The 23622-nt window shown below is 29.3% G+C and overlaps 2 protein-coding genes across 8 annotated transcripts in view; one reads left to right on the top strand and one right to left on the bottom strand.

The window, feature by feature from the left end:
- Nucleotides 1–23622, bottom strand: part of Nrx-1 (Neurexin 1) — a 212125-nt gene that overhangs the window by 21498 nt on the left and 167005 nt on the right. For all 4 annotated transcript variants that reach the window (XM_067349190.1, XM_067349191.1, XM_067349194.1 and 1 more), the window contains 3 exons: nt 11427–11720; nt 10760–10938; nt 9675–9846 (listed from right to left, as the gene is read on the bottom strand). In XM_067349190.1, coding sequence (XP_067205291.1) covers nt 9675–9846; nt 10760–10938; nt 11427–11720 — 645 coding nt within the window. The remainder of the gene's footprint in view (nt 1–9674; nt 9847–10759; nt 10939–11426; nt 11721–23622) is intronic.
- Nucleotides 15581–22009, top strand: LOC105678853 (uncharacterized). Of its 4 annotated transcripts, XR_010888464.1 has the most exons (8): nt 15581–16175; nt 16783–16998; nt 17591–18248; nt 18728–18814; nt 19235–19439; nt 19963–20072; nt 20215–21588; nt 21679–22009. XR_010888464.1 is itself a non-coding variant. In XM_012378548.2 (3 exons), the coding sequence occupies exons 1-3, from the start codon at nt 15892–15894 to the stop codon at nt 17598–17600; spliced, it is 510 nt and encodes a 169-aa protein (XP_012233971.1). In that variant the 5' UTR covers nt 15581–15891; the 3' UTR covers nt 17601–18603. The 4 variants fall into 4 exon arrangements, 1 of the variants encoding a protein (XP_012233971.1); XR_010888465.1 differs by having other exon boundaries at nt 20007–20072; nt 20215–22009; XR_010888463.1 differs by having other exon boundaries at nt 20215–22009.

Here is a 23622-nt window from a genome sequence, read left to right as displayed (position 1 = left end):
TCTAGAATTAGCCATAGTAAGGCATTGACCGATGTGGAATATGTAGCGGTATCATCGGTCGATGATACTTTGCTGTATATTTTCAGAATCACTCGGGATACATTAAAGGTCGATGAGATTGTCAATCTCTCGCGGAAAAGTGAACAAGTATCATAAGCAAGAGTCTAGTACATCTGATAAGGCCAGAATTATTTATCTCAGATAATTAATCTGAAAGATAAAATCATCAATTAATTACAAAAAACAAAATTAATCCTTTCGGTATTTAACAACGCGAAATAGTTGCCGAAATAGTTAGCTTGGTTTTTGTCAGATTTATAGATTAGAATGATATGTAGATGTGCACTTTGCAGTTGCAATAAACGTTATTCAGACAGCGTATCTATGTATAATGCCCTACACGAACATTTTTTGGACTATATTTCAATCCTTTCCACCGAAAGAATTAATGGGTTTTTCGATTATTATATTTTCCAAAAAAAATAATTGCTTTTAAAAATGCTTTTGATGATCATCCCAAGTAGCAAATGATCGTCTGACGTCTTTTTGTCGTCATAATTGTTATGACGACAATTATAATCAATTAATTATCAATTATGACGACAAAAAGATGATGACGATCGTTTGCTACTTGGGATGTGAGTGTGCTATATTCTGTTATTAATTCTATATTTTATTCTAGGTGAAGGAACTTATACTGATAAATTATCGGTAATTTTAAGGATGCTCGTGGGATACCTTATTCTGTTCTGGATTCTGCTGTACCACCTCTTTGAAAAGTGTCTTAACGTGAGTTTGACAAATAAATATTAAATTTGTTCAACGCCTACTTTCAGTGTTTTATGATATTTTATGTTTAACACAGTCTCCGTTCAAACTTGCGCTTCCTACTGATGCAACGAAGCAGAATAATGCAGGCAGCTTGGAACTGTGGATTCTGTTTCGGCAGTACATGCTACATGAAGTTGTCGGCTACGCAAATCTCGAGTTTTGCATTCCTCGCACAGGAAACGACAAATCAAGAATAATATATAGCATAAGAACTTCTACCTTCATCAAGAAAAAGTCGGTACATTGTGCCATATAGTGCTTGAATAAACAGCTGTGGAAACTTACTCTTTGCATTGTTTATGTTGATTTCAAAAGTCAACAAAAGTAGTTATATACTTTTTCCAAAACTAAAGTAGTTATATACTATTTTTCCATATGACTTTTATTTCCTTCACCTTCTTTCTTTACTCGTTTAATTATTCACCGCAATTTAAAAAAATTTTTTTAACTTTTTTTTAATTTCCAATTTGATTCCATTTTGCTTCTATCGTTAAGATTATATGCATATGAATAATTTTACTAATGATAATATATGTATGTGTTTCACAATTATAGGTGATGTACAGTAATTGACATTTATAGTTAATGGATGTGTTTGTCGGAAATTTGTCATACATTTTTCAAACTGTTGAAAAACCAACTTGCAAGCTGTTATTCTATATTATCTTATTTGATGCATATTGTATTCACTAACATCAATTTATCATCCTCTCTTAAAAAAGACTTGTTATCAATATTTTGATAGTATCAAAGTTCATTGTTCACTTGAATGTTAAAATGTACATTTTATTCATTTTTCTGCCTTAGAATCTTACATCATATTATTTGGTGGGCATTTATACGATATAAATAACATCGTATTTCGATAATCTAAAATAGTGCAATATGCTAATATTTTATTATTTAAAATATCAATATTCTATTAAATTGCAATCGATAAATTTGAATTGATTTTTCTCTGTTTTTTAGATGAGAATTGAATAAAAGGTGCTCCAATATTTTTCAACGGATATCTCGTGTATTCCAGAGAGCAGGATAGCAGAAAGGACAGAAAGTCATGGAACATACAAGTACCTTTAATGATAACATGATGTAATTTGTGGCCGGCTAATATCGCTTCAAAGAAAGATGCCTAATTATTGAGATGACTTCTCATTATTCCGCTATGTTGAGAGGCGTGAAAAGCATTGTAAATATAAATTAGTACAAGATTTTGTATTAGGCTAGCAGAAACATCGAAGTAGTTCTGGAATTTCGACGAGAGGCCCATGGTCAGGCCCTAAACAGTTGAAGAAAATTGTAGGACCACTACGTTACAAGAGCCAATTCTTTTTTAAAGATTTATTTTTTTCTTATGTATTTAATCTATTTATATATCGTATATATCAAACATATACTCTTGTTTTATCGTTGTAATATGTTAAGGACTGAATCGAGGTGTGAAGAACATTGTAAACATGAATTAATCGAATATCCAATACCAGGAAGTCAGAAAACACCAAGAATGTTGCGCGGAAAGGAATACGATTCATGTCAAAAGAAGAACGAGTTTTCGTTGATAGCCAATTAGATGCTGTAAATCCTCGAAAGATTGACCTAATCGATTTTATTATCTGCTTGTTTACTTATCACTTGTTCTGATGCTATTGCACGGAGGATATAAAAATATAAAATAATTGAATCTTTAAACTGTATTAAATATCTACAAGTAAAAAAAAAAGTTTTTATAAACATGAATCCAAAAAGATCTTTCTTCGCAATTTCTTTTCGCGATAATTTGGTTTGTCTTAAAAATTAAATTTCAAGAACGTAAATAGATAACGAAATTGTGTTGTTTTGCTGTAAAAACTTCAGAATAAGCATAATGCTGTTATCCATTAATTTATTACGCGCAAAGTGCATAATAAAGAAGCATATATTAAGAAATGTTAGAAATAATTAACGTTTAACGTAGGAAACGTGATCATCATTTTGTGTTAAAATCACATTACGTAGGTAAGAAATCTAATAACAAATAAACGTTTTTTATACTTAATGTGCTAACTAATTACAGAAGCGTAATTAATCGGATTACTTAATAATCGCCTTGCGGATGCCTGCACCCCGAAGAAGCTTCTTAGCACCGAATGATTCCCTAGTAACCCTGAGAAGATTTGATCTCTCTTCGAAGCTGCTTTCTCACGCCCGTGGGACTCGTCCTTCGATTCCCACGAGCCTAACGGATGAGGCTTTGCCTTTCCACGAAAGAAAAAAAAAAAAAAAAAAAAAAAAAGAACGTAAGGAGGAAGACCCACCTTCCGAGAACTTTGACACTTTAGATTTTTAGTAATAGTGAGAGGATTCTTAAGATTTGCCTAGAAATGTGCAGTGATGCAGCGAAAATGAGAGTTTGCAGATAAAATTCTGCAATTTCTTCAGTTTTCGAGAACTAATTAAATGTGATATACAGTGATGAAAGAAACTGATTTTTAATTAACAAGTTGTACTGACTGTAAAATTGCATAATATCAGACTCCGCGAGACAAATCTATTTTTTTTTTCATATATATATTCCAAAAACGATATTATTTAGACAAAATATCAAAAATGAAAAATATAGATCAAATCTTTCACCTCTATAATTATTGATAAAAGTTGAATTATAATTATATTATAAATGATATGTTTTAAATTAGTCATATGTGTTATAGTATTTCATTGAAAAAGATTCCCTCAGTATTCCACGACAGAAAAAATTATGAAAAAAATTATCACAGAGATTCTTAAATCTTTCAATCAAATTCAAAATATTCTATCATTTTATGGCGTAGATTATTTTAACACAAAGTCGAATTTAGCTTCCTTCGTCGTGCTGGGAATTATCGACACGAAATTCTACGGGTTCAAAGGTCCTCGTCTATATACTGCGCGTGGAGGGAAGATCGCGAAGGAGGCTGTGAGGTTCGAACCCTCTCACGACCCTTCGGCCATATCGGAAGATGCCTCCTTCGAGGACGCCGTGATCCTGCCTCGAGCGTGAGAACGATTCTCGCCCACGGTCAAATTCTGTCGATCGAGTATTAGGGCATCAGGGCTATACAGAAAGACGCGCTTGACGAGATGATAAAGATACGGAAGTTCACATTTAAATAAATAAGGCAAAATGTAGAAGTAAAATGAATAATGTGTTGAACAACTTTTTAAACATCTTTTCTTTTTGGAAATGTTCACTTACGTATATTCTATTATATCCTGTAATTTCAACGACAAGTTTTCCAAACAAACAATATACTTAGCAGCGATAAAATAGTAGTAAAAAAAAACATAAAAATTGATTAATTAAAATTATCAGCGGTATATATATTATAACAGCGGATATATATATGCATTACGTATATTAACGTAAGTTCGATTTAAATTTTACATTTTAGTCTTTAACGATATGAATTAATAATGATATTTTTGAAATAAATCAAGGAAGTGATCTTTTTTGATTTTTTATTATCATATTTTTCATATAATTAACCATGATAAATATATATAAATAGTGGACTTTAAGATAAAATTTCACGCTTAAATTAGGAGTGGTTTTAAATTCTAGTATGTGCATCAATGGTACATGTGGGCGAATTAAACATGGAATGATGGAAGAGAGGTGGAAGAGGCTATTATTCCTACATTAGAATGCATAGGCGTTCCTCTAGAGACGCGGATTACGTTACCCCCGGGGTAACACCATGAATAGAGTTCCTTAATTAGAGAGCAGGGTAGCATAGAATTCGAAGAAGCATCTTTGAATCCAAAGCATGACTATCTAATAATTTTATACTTAAAAAATCATCTTGAACTGCACGTCATCTCTCAGAATGTTAACCATTTGTGGTAACCAAAATGTAACAACAAACAAAATAAAGTATTTTAAGGAAACACTGGATTCAAGTTGATAATGCGGAATAACATTAAATGGAAGTTTAATATGTATATATTTAAAAAAAAAAAATTATTATTTAATGCAATTTTTAAAAATAAAACAAAAAGAATTATAATTTATGTTATAAGTTACTTAAAAGCAAAGCAAAATATATATGATGCAAAATTTATGAACAATCTGTAATCAACTGATTATTTTTTATATTATAAAAGTGCTTTGCAAAAGTATGAATTCGTTAAGGTAGAAGGATTGATCTTTATAGTTAAATTGATCTACTTTGATACCAGGGAGATACGACATTGAGAAGGGTGCACTGGGTATCCTTTTCATATGACGTCAAGAGAGTTTTATCTCCAACCCTCGTTCATATATCTTCGTGTGATTGATGACTCTTACTTTGCTTCTTTCTTCCGTTGACATTAAAAATTTTCAAGATAATAACAAATAATAAATATTTTATTACTTGTTTATTACTTGTTGTTTGTTAAGCAAACTCAATTAATTGTAAATTCTATGAATTTTTATGAAATCTTTGAGGCTACTATTAAAAATAGTGTGTTTGTCGTGTCAATATATACATGCATATAAAAGACAATATTAAAAAATAACATAAGCTTTGATCATAAATTTTGATTAATATAAATAAAGTTAATAATCATATATTTTTTAATTAACACAAAGATTTTGCAAAATTGTGTTTTAATAAACTCTGTTCTTAACTTCATACACTTGGAATCGAATAAGGAACATGTTAAATCCATAATTCGTGGAAGAATTCACAAAGATTTACAACAAATTTATGCATTTATAATGTACAACGATAAATATTTAGATCTTAGGCTCCTGATATTTAACTAAGTACCACGTGTCATTCGAACTATTTTAAGATGAGGATAACATGGAGGGTAAGAAGTGGCACAGGGGTTGAACATGTGGGCTTCAGAACGAGGAACTTAATGAGAAAAAAGGCCTGCCACGTGACCTTTTCCATCAGAGATGCATGCGACGTAAGAAGGTTCTGTCTAAGTATTCTTAAAGGGGTTAATTCAATTAATTTCGAAAAGGTAGTTTGATTGAGGGTCCGTCTATTATTGTCGTCTGTTTCTTTAATTAGCAATGTATAAGCATGTCAATCTTTCAGCCACTTTCAGCATGTATGTAGATCACTCAGCTTTGGCATGAAAATAATTCATTGTTTTATTTCCTTTTCTTTATTCTAAAATGCAGCTGGCATAATTCAAATAAATTTTGCCAATATTTTCAAATTTTTTTCAACGAAAGACACTTTAAAACAAAGAAAAAAATAGTATTGATTCTAGCGGAAACATTTTGTTTGCAGAGATGAGAATACAATTTTGTTTATAGTAAAAATGTTTTTTTCCTACCTATCAATTAGTTTGATGCTTTGAAACGTATTTTCTGTTACTCATAAACATGTTTCATAAAACTACATTATGCTTCTGATTTTTTCATTAAATTAATATGATTGTATTTTATTCTATCATAAAATAATTTCAATATTTAATGTGTCCGATCTTTTGTTTTATTGTATTCTAAAGCATCAAGTTATTGACCGATATTTGTAAATTTTGTTATCTATCAAATTGAGAAGAGGATATGCACGTAAGAGAGAATAATATGTAGCTTCGGGACAAGCAGTCCTCCACACATGAAGCAGAGCAGCAGAAAGCACGAAGAGGATTTTCTTCTCATCAGGTTGCACAATGTGCGAACCATGTGGGGTGGAGAGAGGGTTACAACATCGTGCACGTTTTAAAAAACTCAGAAGTTTGTAAATTGACCCAAATTTCCAAGGATCAATGCGCCAGGTGTAAAAGTCAAGACGCGCGTCAGAATCTAATACATACGCGCATATAAGAAAACCTACGTCTTGTGGCAAAGTCTATTCCCACATTTTGTGGTGAAATGTATTTCATAAATGTTATATAAATATTTTTAATACTTATATGCATTAACGTTATTATTAATATTCACTAAAGTAACATTTTTCACCTACATATACCAATTCTTACTATAACTATCATATTTAACGTATTATTTATTATTGTATAAACTTTTAGCGTTTGCGAACAAAATATTCGATATAATAATATATCGAATTGTCGATCATAATTATTATAAATAATATTACTATATGTCAGAAGTGTCTAATTATGCGACAACAATCTCGAGTGTAAGATTAATCAATAGATGTCGTTAATGCAAAGTAATGTTCAAAACTGTATTCTTAACTCTTATTAGAAAAGCATAATAGAGTACCATAGTCTCAAAGGGTTTAAGATGTTCCAGAAAGTTATCAGGACAGCACGGTTAATCAAGAGTTTCCCTCACGCGGCGCCAAGAAACAGGCAATTGGGGTGCAACGACAGGATCAAAGGGTTAATGTGACAAAGGCTCATATCCTATAGAGTCAAACGTCTCGCGTGACGTCTCCCGAATGATGTCTCCCGGACTCGCAAATTTTCACAGCAAAATTTTCACAGCAAAATTTTCACAGCAAAATTTTCACTCGCGAAAATATCACAGAGTGATATATAACTTCCTGGTTTTCTAATAATTTTCATCTTTCTTAGCATACATTTTCTTGTTTTCTTATATACCTATAATCCATACTCTATTAAAGAGATTGCTCACATTAACATTTTAATTAAGTTTATAATTATAAGATATTTCACGCTCTTTATATATTTTAAGAAAATGTGAGGTATTTTACATTAACTTTTTGATTATCTCTCTTATTTGAATATTTTAATGCACAGAATAATAACAAAAATTATATATTTGTATGATAAATTCACTTCAATGACTTGATAAAACGACAATTATGAAGAAATATTGTTGTTAATCGTGTCATGTGTGTGATGTACATTTTCGAAAATGCAAATTGCATAAGCATCGCTTATTAGAATGGGTGCAACATAAATGAATTGCACTATTTATCAAGGTAGAGACAGAAGATTTAGTGAATATTTGTTAAACGTACGCGAATCCCGCAGTGCGCAAACGACGCTCGCGAGACTGAAAAGCTCATACACTTATGAAAATGCATCGTGCATTTGCTGGTGATAAATTTTCACGGGTCGAGAAAACGAGTGCAACATAGTACATTACGCGCTGCATGGTAATTAATATCGGTGTGCGAATATGCAAACACACTATCTGATTATATGATAAGATAAATCTGGTGGGCTGACGCCGTTAAATGAGAAAATATGGCAATCAATGGGGCTCCGCAAAATCTTTATTATTTGAAATATTTATTTCAAGCATTTATTTGATGTACTAATTGTAAGCAAGATAATCAGTATTATCATAGTTATTGATATCAAAAAATTAGAATTTAATTTGCTGAAAAAAGTTAATTCTATTTTAACTTTCGATTTATTAGTAGAAATGGATGTTAAATTACGTTAAGTGAATCGAAAGTTTATTCTATAACAGTATGTAAACAATTTGAGAGTAATGTAATTAAGTGAGGCACTTAATTATATTAACGCGTGCTCTGTGAGATAAATAAATGCAATTTCTATTAAACGTAATATACGTATAGCCGACATCATAAAATTAATTGTACACAGAAAATAGAGATTGAGAAGAGAGATCCCGCTTTGTCATTTGCTAATTAAATATTAGTGGCATTCGTTATAGGAATTCCTTCCTACAAATTTTGTTATTATATGTATATATAAAATATATATTGCAAACCATTAGTTGTGATTATTTTTAGTGGGTAGTAACAATTTTAATCAAATAAAGTACAGTTCAATATAGATTCATTCGTCAATCCATTCGCTTAATACACTGGACAATTCACTTCGTTCCTTTTAAAAGGATAATGCCACGCAGGATATTAGAAAGGAAGAGAATTGATATACAAGCACAAGCCTGATAGAAAAGCATTTTTTAAAGGTCAAGTTATCAGGACAGTATGTTATGCATGGAAATTTCAAAGACTGCAAGAGTGCACAGACTTAGCTCGTGATCGATAAAACTTCGATCGCTTGATTGAGTATCAGAATTTTATCTTGCCGAGGGAACAAAGTTTACTATAATTATCATAATTAGTATAAAATAGATTAGCCAATATTTTTTTTAAGATTAATCCCTCAACTAATATTTCAAACGGAACAAATAACGTTGAGAATGTTCAGCAGATATTTTTGCATGCAGCCATAATTTGTTTCAACGAGTTAACTCAGCGATATTAAATAAAAAGCAAATTTAAATATCTAAAGATACATATTTATATGTAAATATGTTAGCAATGATACTGAAAAGACTTAAGCGTCTCCTCTTATAAATTGTAAAATAGATAATGGCATCCGGATATAGTCGCAACATTTCTGAATAATTGCCTGATAATTTTCGGTCCATCAATAAATCATTCCTTACATCTTTTCATGGGAGCGGTAAACGGCCTTCGCGCTCGTGAAAAGGACGGGACAATTAGTCGGGTCTGGACGACCGATTAAGACCGTTTCCCATGGTTGGGATGGGTCGATGGCCGGCACTACGAAGTTCATAAAGGAGCACATGGAACCTTTCGTCTTCAGTCTCCCGGCACTTCTTGAGCTACCTACATCGTCTTGTGGCACATTCGGGCGATCTATTCTTACTTGCACTTAATTCTTATCTTTGTTGCGTGCATTAAACGTTACATTCATTTACGTAATTTATTTAATTCCACAGCATAATTAACGAATGCATCGTGACAGTTGGAAGAACTGTTGTTTTTTGCCATTTTTATAACGCGTGAATAGTGAGTGGATCTAAGTTTGTGATAAACACTTTATATATAAAAGTCTTTTGTCGCACACGTAATACAAAATTGACAATAAAGATGATCGACTGGCGATAGCTTATTATAGTGTTTCTAGTGTGACGCTTAAAATATTATGTAAAAATTACTTACCAGACGGATGATTAGACTGTAGATTGTAATCGTCGACTTGTAATGTGCTGTTCGGTCCTGTTCTGGTGAATCTAACCACGTGATATTGGTTGTCATTAACTTTCACGCCAACTTCGCCGATTGGATGATCGTTGGTGCCCATATTGTAAACTGCAAAGACATTACCCTCCACCTGTACAAATAAATAATTCATTTCTATTATAATGTAGTCTTTTTGATAGAACGTGAGTAGTTTGAACGACAAGATTTTAATAAAAAATGCTATCTCTTTTAAATAAAAATTCTATTATAAATAAGAAATGTATGTAATCTGTCTCCAGTTACAATTTTCATTGAAAAATGATAATTCCTTTGTTGAAATTAGTATTAAAATAAATATAAAATTGTTATTCAAAATTGGTCACATTCAAAGACTATTATTTTCTCCAATTTATCAACTTTTTGATAATAAAAATAAAAAAATAATGCGCGAGATAATAAAATGTAGATATGTTAATAATTTGTTAAAAATAATCTATTAAAAATAATTATATCCTCTATAAATCGAAGCTTTTTACTTATTAACTGCAGTTTATGTAATATTAATAACTAAATTACAGATTAATCAGCGATTAATTATTAAATAAAATTAACAATTGATAACAGTACTGAATTGTATTATCAACATGATAAAAAATTTTCAAATTAAAATAATGATTTCATGTTATTGTGTGTAAAATCTATCATATCTGATAAATGAAAATAGACAGAAATTAATTGCCTAATATTTGATTAATTATTTCATGTAAGATTAAAGCAAAATAGATGAGATTATAACTTAGACACGATTCAAATATTGTCAAAGTTTATAGAAAATTAAATTTAGTTAATATAAAGAAAATTATTTGATTTCTAATTATTTAATTGATTTTTGAACTCATAATGCCGATATTAAACCATTTTGATATATAATTCTTAATTTAAAAATTATATGATTCAAAACGTATTTAATTAATAATATTCATACATATCACTCAATAGTCTTAAGACATTCGTTCAAGTCGCTCAATGAAAAAAATATTAATTAAATCTCATCATATACTAACAATTTCGATCTCGAGATAATCGTTACTCGACGCTGATTCTATTCTAAGCAGCACAGCATCGCTAACGCCGGTGACGAAACCTAAAGCCACGGTGTCCCTTTTCATTTCCGGTCGACGATCAGCCGGAAAGGTATATGTAATAATTCCTCTTCCGGCTCCAAATTCGTAAGCAACAGCCTCTGCAAGAAGTTTGAAAATGGTATTAATAATTTGAAATATATAATATTCTGATTAATTTTTAATTTATTAGTTATGCGCTTCTAAATCTGCTAAACTAATAATATCACCAAGATTACGTTTTACCTGTCATATTATACATGTACTGAATTTGAAGCTGTTCTTTTTTAAGGCATAACCATAGCCGTGTATCAAAAGTTAAACCAATTTAATCTTTATTTTAATTTTATAACTAAAAATGTTACATGCATTATTTTTATCGGTAATCTAATTTTCTGGAAAAATATTTATCTCCTTCCTACAAAATTGATTTTATTCGAACTATAAACTTGTTTTATATGTCTGCAATATTTATTATATTATTGAATAATCCGATAACAGCGACGGACTTCATTAGCTTTATGGTCAATGTTATTAACGTAGCGACGATGGTTGTATATTTCTTTTTTGTTTTTTTCATTATTTTATTTTTTTTTTTTTTTTTTTTTACCATCATTGCAAGTTGGTCCAGTAAAACTTGTCATGTCGCAATCGCATGTGTAGCTGTTCCATTGCTGCACACATGTGCCGTGATTGGCACAGAGATCATGAGTACACTTCTTGCCCGGATGTAGGTTGGTGTAAACATCGCATCCTGATGTGACGAGGGAACTCGGCACGACAGCGTCAGTAATGAGGTCGGTGCTTTCCCCGCTGAGATCCAACGACGCCAGACACCCCTCAAATCCGTGACGGCTGAGAATCTGCTTTGGCAATTGACTATACTGCGTCTTTTCTACTCCGCCTAAAATTAAAAAAAAAAATATTTCTTTGATGCAATATATTATATATGTATTCATTTTTCTTTATCCTTATAGATAGCATATTTCGACATCACGCTTTACTTCAGAATCGTTCGTATTAATGACGCGCACTCAGCCAGTCGGCCGCACTGTTTTGCCGCGTCGAGACGTGCAGAAGCTTAAAGTTAAACAATTTCCAAACCGCTAAACTCGATGAAAAATTATCGTAGACAAAAAATTATTTAAAAAGGCAATTTAAAGCTTAAAGTTTGTACTTTTATGGGCTTTTAGTCGTTTTTAAACATTTTCTATTTTTGTATTCCTAAGCTCGAAAAAAAAAGTACACTGTTTTGCAACACTCTGTACCTTAATAAAAAAATTTTTTTCGCAAAATTTATGATAATTTATGACAATAACATTTGATTTGCACAACGCGTTTTTTTTATTTTTCTATGATTTTCCTTGCCCGAGTTACGCGATTTTAAAGTCAATCCTACGTTTTGTGAAAATAAAATTTACCATCGGCAGCAATATTAGCGTAAAAAGTGCAGGTTTAGCATCAAAGTTGTATAACTCAGCTAAAAAAAATTGTAAGAAAATTAAAAAAAGAAACACGTTTTGTAAGTAAAATGTTGTAATGTTTGACACCTGTCATAAATTTTGCGAGAAAAATTTTTATCCAGCTGCAAAATGTAAACGTACGTAATTTTAAGAACAAAATAATATGTTCTTTTTAGGGCTTAAAAATATAAAGATTAAAAAACAGTTTAAAGCACGTTAAAGTACAAACTTCAAGTTTTAAAATGCTTTTTTAATTTTTTGTCTGCGATAATTTTTCGCAGAGTTCCAGTGGTTTGAAAATTGCTCGATTTTAAGCATTTAAAAAGTGTTACCTATTTTTTGTGGAGTAATGTGTACTCTTTTGCATATGTATAAATAAATTACTATATACTAATATACTATTATTTAAAAGAATAAATATTCAAAACTTTTATTTACTCACTCAGAATCATATGAATCGCGCAATATAATTTGTTAAAATATAAAATTGTCAAAATACAAGCATGATAAAATAATAATAAAACAGAAAATATTAAAACAAATAGTTAAATTGAAATCATTTCTCTTGCAAATTCGCAGCCTCGGGATATCCGCGATTCTCTCACAATCGCGGCTGCTCGACAGACCGAGACGACCGCATGTCCGGTCGATCTCGCCGCCATAAATCCTGCGGGACCGCCATCGGTTGAAAATTATTTCAGGCCGTCCATCGGTCACATATTATACTCTGCTTGTGTTCGTGCAGGAACAATCGCGCGGCCAATCAACTCATATGCAATATCGGTATTTCTCGGCCAACACGGCGGTACTTAAAAGAATTCCACGAACACAATCGTTCAATTTTTTAATAATTTTTAGAAAATTGTTCAGAAAATTTTTGATTTTAGAAATACAATGTATTATGTTTACATTATATAAATTATAAGTAAAAAAAAGAGAGAAAAAAGAATTTCTGCAAATGCAATTGTTTAAAAACATTACAGCTAATAATATTGACAGGATATTGATTTTGAAAACTGCAGTCAATTAAATGTAAATTTTGGTTGACAATTTATGGACTTTTGCCGGATAAACCTTGCAATGCGTAAGCGCAGATTCGCAATTATAATTGAAGAATAATTGATGGCTGATTTGCTAATTTATGCAAGCCCGACGGTGACCGGTAGATTTATTAACGAATTAAGCAACTGGAATGGTATGATATGAATCTAATTATTGGTGATTTATAGTGCTATTCTAATGCCGTAACTGAATTTCAGATCTTCAGTGCATTTACATCGGTGTACATCGGTTTGATACGCTGTTAATTAGAAATATCCGCGTGATAAATGTTCTTTTGTGTTAGCTGACGTTATCGTTTACATATGTAAAATCGTGAATCGTCAATTTATATTCTAAAACATAACTTGCAGATTTTATATTTTTCGTAACTATTAAAAATATCATGATAACTGCAATAAAATTATAACAAACATTTTTACTGTAGTTGCGACGAGTATCTCGCATAAGTATCACGAGTGTGGCTATATCGTTAGATAACAAAATAGCTAGAATAATTCCATAGTTTTTACATAAAGATAAGATAAGATCAACCAATCTAAACAGATTTCTTACACTTGTTGATTGTTTGAAGAACTATACGCTTGTGCAATAATGTGACGTTTTCGTGCAATTTATTTCTTTGTTATAACCTTCGAATTAATTGTGCAGTTGCGTCAAAAGCGCAAAAAATTCCGACAACAAATAACTGATTTTAACTAACAGGGAAATAAATTAACAAATATGCAGCTGTCGCGGAATCGTTAAATATTAATAATTGTAAATTATTTTTTCTATAAATTTATCAATGACATCACAAGACATTTTTGATTATTTACTTTGTATCCGTCATAGATAACTATTGTTTTGACGAAATTAATACAAATAACAAGATAAATATTCGGCAAAAATCACTCTTTTAACAAAGTCATTTACTTCTTTTCCTAAAAAGTAATAATAAACAAAATCAAATTACATTCTGTAAGTAAAGTATTGCATACAAGTAATGTCCAGTAATTCGTAAATTCACTAGCAATAAAAATTTGAAGATGAGTTCATAATAAACACCGATAAAAAACTGACACAGCAGGTTGGAATGTACATACGTCATCATGTATTTATGTCATTATATCACGATAAAGAAAATAAAAACAGAAGAATAAAATATTTAGAGCATTCACGTAGATATATTCCAAAAATTTTGATTGTAAGCGCCAATTAAAACGAAGTTATAAATAATTCGTATCTATATCTATACAATATATATATGTACATCAAAGTTAAGATTATCAGAGGTGAGTCTTCTAATGTAAATAATTGTTAGAAGACTTTATCAAAGATGAAACGATGTAAGATAATATAATCAATATATTTATTTAATACTTTATGATTTCTTTATTAAGTGCTATAAATTCTATATAAAAAGAACTGATTAAAAAATATAAAATAAAAAAGTGTTTATATACATGTTTTTTATTTCTAATAAAAAAAAACTGTAAAAATGGCAAATTTATTACTTGCACATAATTTTCAGTTACACCGTACCATAAGTTAACGAATTCAATTCAACAATAGTTGTCAAAATATAAATAAAAATATAATATTGTTTATAAAAAATTAAAAGCAATGTCTTGATATTTTATAAATTATGTTTTCGCGACATTTTTGATTATTTTTTAATAGAACATTAAGTTTAATAAAAATTGAACTTTTTATTATATTTTAATAGCAGTTATACATAAGTACAGCAATTTAACATAAAATGTTATATTAAATTAAAGTTAATATTAAATTTTTTAATTTAAAGTCAATATTAAATTAAAGTTAATATTAAATTAAAGTTTAAATTTAAAAAAAGAATACTATTAACTTTTAAGTTTTGGAATGTTTTTCTCGAAAAAAGTTTTCTATAAAAACACTTTATTGTACATTTTTTATTTGTCCTTTTATTGTAACGTTAAAGAAAAGATTAACTGCAGAATATAACCTCATGGATGTTTTACAAATTTTTAAGAATGGTTATGAATTGAGGTTTAACTATATCCAAGTGTGTTTCCTGTTTTCCAAGAATAAAACTCGTTTTTATCAGTTCGTTATATCGGTTATCAGAAGCGGCATTCGAGCTGTCATTAAATCGCATTAGTCGGACTCTCTCTCTCTCTCCCTCTCCCTCTCTCTCTCTCTCTCTCTCCCCCCCCCCTCTCTCTCTCTCTCTCTGCAGTAAACCATTTACTTATGAATTTAATCTTATATTTGCGGGTGCGCTGCGATCGAAAGACTGAGTGTGCGTTGAGTTAGAATTCGCAAAGCTGATTATTTCGTGCTTCAGACAGTTGTCTATGCGCCGGCATTGAAAGTGCGTGATCTAAAGAAGTGTCGGAATCATCAATTAAGCTCAAAAAGTTGCGTGCCACTTAAAAATCAGCGAATATTATTTGACGCGCAAAATAATAATTGCGTGTGCAAGATAACAATTCATAGGAATTCATAGAAGTTTATCATTATTACTTTTTTAAATCAAATTAAAAATTATTATTTAAATTAACACTGCACGGTTGTAAATTGTCGGTCGTTATGTATCTTTGCGATTTAATCTTTAGCGCTTTAATAATTTCGATCGTTCGTTTCTCAATGTCAATAGACATTCAGTCGGAGAAAAGAACATTAATTATGCAACTCTCGCCGAAACCATTGACAGACCTAGAAGATATTCCGGATAGGTGGAAAATAGTACAGTCGGAATTTAGAGTGCCGCAAATAGAGATCTATTTGATGAAAGATTTATTAAAAGACTATGTCTCGCCGAACGAAGACTCCACGTTCAGCAAGGAGTACAAATACTCGAATAAAGATTACAAGTATGTATAAAACAAAAAAGGATCCTCTGTGGATCCTCTATTAAGGTATGCACAAGATCAACGTGCGAAAAAAACAGCTTTGATTTCTGTTCACTTTACTGGAATCAAAATTTATCATGGTGTGATGATTTCACATACTCAATAGTATCAAAAGACTTGCCAGAGTTTTTTTTATATATGTGTTGAATAAAACGATAAGGAAAATATATCTAAAGGCGTGCTTGGTATAGTTCGAGATCAATCGAGCTAATTCAGAATTACGTCGTAAACTGCTTCAATAAAAAGTTCAAGAATCTTTTGGCGAATTATTTCTAAAAATTAGCTCTAAGTTTTCATGATTGTAAATATATTTTAATATTCGTGACATGTAAGTATTTTCCGAAATAATGCGCATCTGCATATTTAATCTGTAAGTAATATTTCAACAGAACTATTTCAGAACTACATCCGAATATTTCTCTTTTTAAGTGCTTGATATATAAATATAAAATTAAAAAATAAATAGGTTTTATACAATATTAAATTAATTAATAAAAAATTAAAATATCGCATAAAAACGCTGCTAATATTGCGATAATCAACACGGTCTTTGTCACAAATCGATTAGCGCCGCAGAAAAGGTGACATCGACGACAGACGAAAAGAAAGTTCCACAAATCGGGAATGCAAAAGAAAATAAGAAAGAAAACAGTGATGCTCAGGATAATATCGTGATGCCTGATAGGATCATCCCACAGATTGGATCCAGGAATATTATCGTAGTACCCGAATACTGTCCGAAAGGACAAAGAAAGGATAGCAAAGGACGCTGTAGAGTTGTCATGTAAGTTAATTTTTTCTTTTTCTCATAATTCTTCTTTGCTATTAAAATTCAGTATTAATTATTTTCAAGAAGATTTGTTCGTGAAATAATTTTTCATTCTTACAACTTTAATATTGTTTTCTATTTTATTCTGCTAAAAAAGAAATTATTTCTTATTTCAAATTGATTAAAGTAATTATTAGTAACATTATAGTCAAAAGTGTTACGATACGCTAATATAATTATCATATAACTTTTAATGGAATATATAATTAACAAATTTTCCTCGTTCGTTCATATCTATGCAGGATGATTCAAAACAACCTGATTGAGAGATTTCTAAGATAATTTCTCTTTTAGCAAAATTTTGTCCGAGGCTTAGTTTTTGAGTTATAATTGAAAATAGTTCACTACTTATTATAACTATTTTTAAGTTATAATTATTATAATTCAAAAACTAAGCTTCAGACAAAATTTTGTTGAAAAAATCATCTTAGAAAACTTAAGAATATGACATTTCAAGATCATATTCTTTAGGTTGTTTTGGATCACTGTATCTATTTAGTACTTTAATAATTAAATATATTTTTAAGATGTTTTTCTTCTGTTATAGAACAAAATAGAAACTCTCTCTCTCTTTAAAAAAGAGAAACAGAAAAAGAAACAAGGAAGAATACCTAAATAATTGGGTCACTCCATTTATTGTATCGATTTTATAGAATCCTAAAAAATTGAGGATGTATAAAATTACTGTGTTTTATTAATTAAACGCTAAAAATAAAATGTGCATTTTATGTGGTTGTACTATAAGTATATATTTAGCTATTTAGATCTTAAAATCAGCAGCTACTTATGTATTACGTTTCTTTTATTGCTACTTATATTTATATTGTCGCTTGTTGTTTCAGTAATTTGTGTGTATTTGTGTGTATTTGTGTGTATTTGTGTGTAATTTGTGTGTGTATAGGATGCACAGTATAAAAAAGTTTTTATTTTAATTTAAACCCGCTGACTATTTTATTTAAAAATCTCGTGAAATCTCGTTGAAAAATTTATTTCAAGATTTACGTCAAGAAGGATAACATATGCGAGTTAGGTGATATAATATAATAAGAATTACAAAGGATGAACATATTTGTAGCCGAAGCCAATAAGATTGATGCGAACAGACAATCCAAGTTGAATATTATTTGTGTGTACATAATAAGCCGATTGCTTCTCATTATCACAGTGTTGTTCAGAAAACATAGACGTTAGGAAGCTTCGAATTGGTAAGATGAATAAGTGATGTTATAGTGTTAATAATTTTTATATTAAATCGGTTAAATAAAGTTTTGGTATTAATTAATGTCGAGAGTTTTAGAAAATTAAATATTTTAATGTTGTTTGATAAAATATTGCACTCATTACTGACAGAGCAAAATATTCTATCAAATTTCTTTAGAATTTTGTACTTTTTTCCGGTGCTCGTCGACATCAAGAATCATTTATGCAGTAACTATCACATATTATTTCATATTAAGTGATGTTATATAATATCATGTTACTTTGTGTATCAGAATAAGATTTGACAAATATTTATTATTAATAAAATCAGTGATGGAACCAGTTCTTTGTTAGAGAGTAGATGTGTTGTTTTATTTTGTGCACAATATTAATTATGGATTATACGTAGCGAATATATTGTGATAAAGATAATTTTCAAATAATTAAAAAAAAAATTATAACCTTAATTTCTTTTAATTTTCAGGAGAAAAAACCATATAAGATCTTACAAAGCACAGTATGATAGAAAAATTTTGGATTTTTATCTATGTATACATCTGGTTATTTTCCGGTAATGGCATAATTGTTTACATCTTGCATAAAAAAATAATTATTAATTATTTTCTTAATGTCATATATTTCGAACGTGAAAAATAATATCTGTATCTTTGTTCAATTATCTTTTGCGTTTCCGTTAAAAAAATTAATTTGTTAATTACTTATTTTTCTTTATAAATAATTTACTAATATAAATTTTGAACTAATAAACTTAATTCAACAAGGAAAAAAACTTAATAAAAATACATGTTAATTATTTGGCAGCTTTATTCGTAATATAATAATATGAATTTTTTATATCTAGAAAAATAAGTTCTTTAATAATAAAAATTTAACACACTTTTAATATTAATTCAAAACAAATTTGTATTATTCACAGACTTAATTTGTTCGTGAAAAATATAATTAGTTATCAATTAAATTTATTTTCCAGGTGAAGAGAGTAGATGCGATAAAAATATTCAATGTACTACATCGACTAATAAAACTATAAAAAAAGAGCAAAAAAACAAAAAAAATTCTTATACACGGTTTGAGTTTTACACAATAATCATAGAAACAATGATAGTTATTTTAATACTAATAATAATTGTTATGCTGCTCAAATATTGTTTACGTTATATACGTAAGTTGTATATGTAAGTTGATTCTTTTTAATATCTACTTAATATCTAATTTTATAAGTAATCTACTTCCGCAATTATACATATAAGCAATTTATGAATAATTTGAAATTTAATAAAAAAAAAATTTTTAGCAAAAGTAATGTTAACTTCTTATTATGTAATTTTAATATTAATTAATTTTATTAAATTAGATGGCTAGCTAAATTACAATTATGATTGCTATAAAATAATTTTATAATTAGAAATAAAGCATTGTAAGTTTAGTAGCATTCCAAGAAATTAAGTCCTTATTAACACGTTCATAAAATTATTTTTACGTTCTTGGAAAGAACGAGATAATTTTAAATTATAAATACCCTCTCTCTCTTTCTATTGGCTTTTTCTCCCAAAGTCAAAATAAGTAAATAATCCTTTTTTATGCCATCCATTAACAAATTTTGCCATATTATAGTATTTTTGAGATTAACAGATCATGTACATATAATTTTTTACCCTCAATTAAAATAAGAATAATTGACAATAATTTTGAATGTAGAAATTTTAGAATGAATTATATCATGAATCGTATTGCAATTGAAGGCGTATTTCCTCAGCGCTACAGACGACCCCAAGTAAGGCAGCCTATCTACGGGGAAAACCCGTAATGTAAGTAAAATGGAGTGAAATATACGTGACAGAATAAATAAGGATAATCCAATAACTATTAACATTTTCAATATTTTACGAGCTATTGTATAATAAAAGCTAATTCATTATATAATGCAATCTATTTTTTTTTGGTTAATAGAGCCATTATCAAGCATTAAAAATAATGTTCGAGATTATCGTTTATTGCTCCATACGAAATATTGTGTTGCCACTCATTCGTTGTCAACCGTCTAGAAACTGGCTTAGAATAAATCGTCAAGAATGTTAAAATTTCAACCGTTTATCAAAAATACAGACAAATCAACAAAACAACCGTTCTTGCATGAGATAGTTTTAATCTTAACACACGACAAATTTTAAAGTAACGAACATATTACTTTAAAATGCATAATTTTATTTATTTATGACACTCCTAAAATGAACGGAAAGCCATATTCAATTTGACTGAGAACTTATTGTTAAATTCATCCAGACAGTGTTGTAATAGATTTTGCCCTAAATTATGTGTAAGACTATATATTTTAACAAATTTGCGATGTAATGTAAATAAGAAAAACTGCATGAATCTAACGTCGATTGTTCAACATCGTCAATATGACATTAGGATACAATTTTTATATTTCTATTATTAGTATCATTAAATACTAAATAACTATATTATATTAGCGTGACTATTTAAGCTGCTAATATAGTCATAATTGTTATAATCTCTCAGAGAAATGTAATGTCAAAATTTATAATTTTTTATAATAATAATTAAAAATTTTAATTTCCACTTTAATTTAAACTAATTTAATTATTTTATTAATTCCATATCATATAAATATCTGATAAATTATAAAATAACTAAATTAATTAAGTTTATCTATCATGAAATAGATACAGACATAACGACAAAGTATTAATTTTGATATTATTTTTTCTAATTGCTAAAGTTTTCAAAATAATGTACCTAGTAATTGAAAATTTTGTACAAAATTATCATAAAAAATTACAATAAAAAAATGTTTTAATGACATTGACTAAAAAATGTTAAGTAGTTTTATGTATGTATATAGCACCTATAGTATGTTAAGTCACATAAACATAATTTTTCAGGCAAAGGATCTAAAGCGATTTTTAAGATATTTATAATGTTTTGCAGATTTTTTGTATTCGCAGGTTTAATATCAAACTTCGATATGTTTCAGAAAATGAAGTTGTGTGATTACAGAATATGATTTTAATACTGTTTACTTGGTGAATGTATCATCACATTGTGACTTAACTTTACACACTCAACATTTTCATTGAAAACATTTGCCATGGGAGTATAGAGTCTTGTGATAATAATAACTCAATTTTCGAAAAAATGTGACTTAACATGGTACATCTCTGAGGTGATCATATACAGGGTGTTGCATATACATATTGGACAGTACGACGGGTTGCGCGACATACTTTGCAGGGATAGGCGCGGTTCAGTGGGTAATGACAGCAATTTACAACGCTAACACGCGCAAAAAGTAAAGCGGTAAAGAAAAAAATTTTGTTGTATCATATTTGTTTTTTTTTAACATGTTAACTTTCTAAAATTTAATTTTTCATCTTTAATGTGTTTTAGCTTCTCTAGTAATAATCGCAACGATTATTCAAGTCCGTCATAATTGAAACGCTGTAAACTCAAAATTAGTAAAAATGCGCGCAATCAATTCGATCAATAAGTTATGATGGATACGTATATATGCTGTCATTACCCACTGAACCGCGCCTATCCCTGCAAAATATGCCGCGCAACTCGTCGTACTGCCCAATATGTATATGCAACACTCTGTATATATGTATATTCAAAATATCAAGGCAAATATAAGAACTCCATTATTTTTTAACTGATATTGTATTGCGTTTTTATCTAATAATAATAAAAGAAAGAAACAAGTTACACGTTTTTAAAATTATAACCTATTATATGTAAACAGTTTCGATGACAAACAAAATAAACAAAAGGATGGTTAATAATTCATTAAATTAATTAAGAATCCATTCTTATAAACTAATTAAGAATTCATTACTAATTAAGCACATAAATGACGTATTTAACTCATACAATAAACGAATTGCAGATGTAAATTATGACTGACTAATTAAATTAAATTAATATCGGGTACACGCTGCTATTTTATTGTAATATCTCGAATGAAATTGTCGAATGGAATTCTAATTAATTGTGCGTGCGTGTGTATGTAGCGCTATACACTATTGCAGACACATTAAATAAATAGTGCATGACACTCAAGTTATGATAACTGTTGTGGAAAATCTATAAAAAAATTAATCCATAAAAAAAAATAGATTAATAATATTAGGAAATTTTAACAAATTTTTAGAAATGCACATATTAATTGACGTAATATAAACCAAATGTTTTGCACGCATTTTTTACACGTTCAGCAATTAAATCGCAAAAACGATCACGCGATGCTCGGTTACTTGGTTAGCTCTTTCGAGGTGCTGGTTATCGTGAAAGAAGTTCATCGTCAGGTATATACCGAGTCAATTAATCCGGTTTATATTACGTCAACTCATTGTAAAGTTTATACACTAAAGACGACCTTCTGATTGGAACCGATTGGTAAACCAAGAACGCGCAGATAACATCGATCAACAGAAATCAAAGATAATTTGATTACATGTAAATCTGTTACAAATATATTTGAAATAATGAATTAGTTTTGGATCTCAAGCCTTGTGTGATATTTTTTTAAATATACATATATAAATAAAGTGTCGGATTATTGTATAATATCGAAAAATATATTTAAAAGAATTTCCAAGAAAAAAAACTACCGCTAAAACTATTTTTGCAAATTGCCTCGAAAATCCGGTCAGTCATCAAGTTTATCTGATTGTGAGTAAAATAAATACATCACTAAAACTAAATCAACTAAACTGAATAATGGCCCGTATTCAGAACATGCTTATAACGATGTTAGACTAAACCAAAATCTGATCAATAAAAACGGTAAGATTTATTAGAATCAATAATATTCGAAAGGAGTGTAAAGAGCCAGACAGCAAGTTATTTGTGCGAAGGTTAAAGTGGATTAGTTTTTATCATTATTCCATTTACATTAAAACAAACGTTTCTGCCTGTTATCAGGCCTTCTTCAGTGTATTATATAAGACTAAATAAAATGCAACGCATTACTTAAATAAACAGTATAAAAAGCGAAAAATTTTTTTAATCTATAATTGACAGCAGTATAGTTCAAAATTTAACAACGTTAGGATTGTAGTAGTTGAACTACATTGCTGTTAACTATGGATTAAAAAAATTTTTCGCTTTTTATACTGTTTATTTAAGTAATGCGTTGCGTTTTATTTGGTCTTATATAATACACTGAAGAAGGCCCGATGACAGGCAGAAGCGTTTGTTTTAATGTAAATGGAATAATGATAAAAACTAATCCACTGTAACCTTCGCACGAATAACTTGCTGTCTGGCTCTTTACGCTCCTTTCGAATATTATTGATTTTGATAATCACCAGAGCCTGATACATCTATAAG

Source organism: Linepithema humile, chromosome 2, assembly GCF_040581485.1.
Source record: "Linepithema humile isolate Giens D197 chromosome 2, Lhum_UNIL_v1.0, whole genome shotgun sequence".
NCBI classification, from domain to species: domain Eukaryota; kingdom Metazoa; phylum Arthropoda; class Insecta; order Hymenoptera; family Formicidae; genus Linepithema; species Linepithema humile.
The sequence above is the reverse complement of the archived record's forward strand: the minus strand, read 5'-3'. Positions and strand labels throughout refer to the sequence as shown.

What these genes read in the sequence shown, in the direction of transcription:
- LOC105678853 (XM_012378548.2), top strand. Translation starts at nt 15,892, where the DNA reads ATGTATCTTTGCGATTTAATCTTTAGCGCTTTAATAATTTCGATCGTT. An exon ending in TACTCGAATAAAGATTACAA is followed by an intron (nt 16,176 to 16,782) that starts GTATGTATAAAA and finishes CAAATCGATTAG; the next exon opens with CGCCGCAGAAAAGGTGACAT.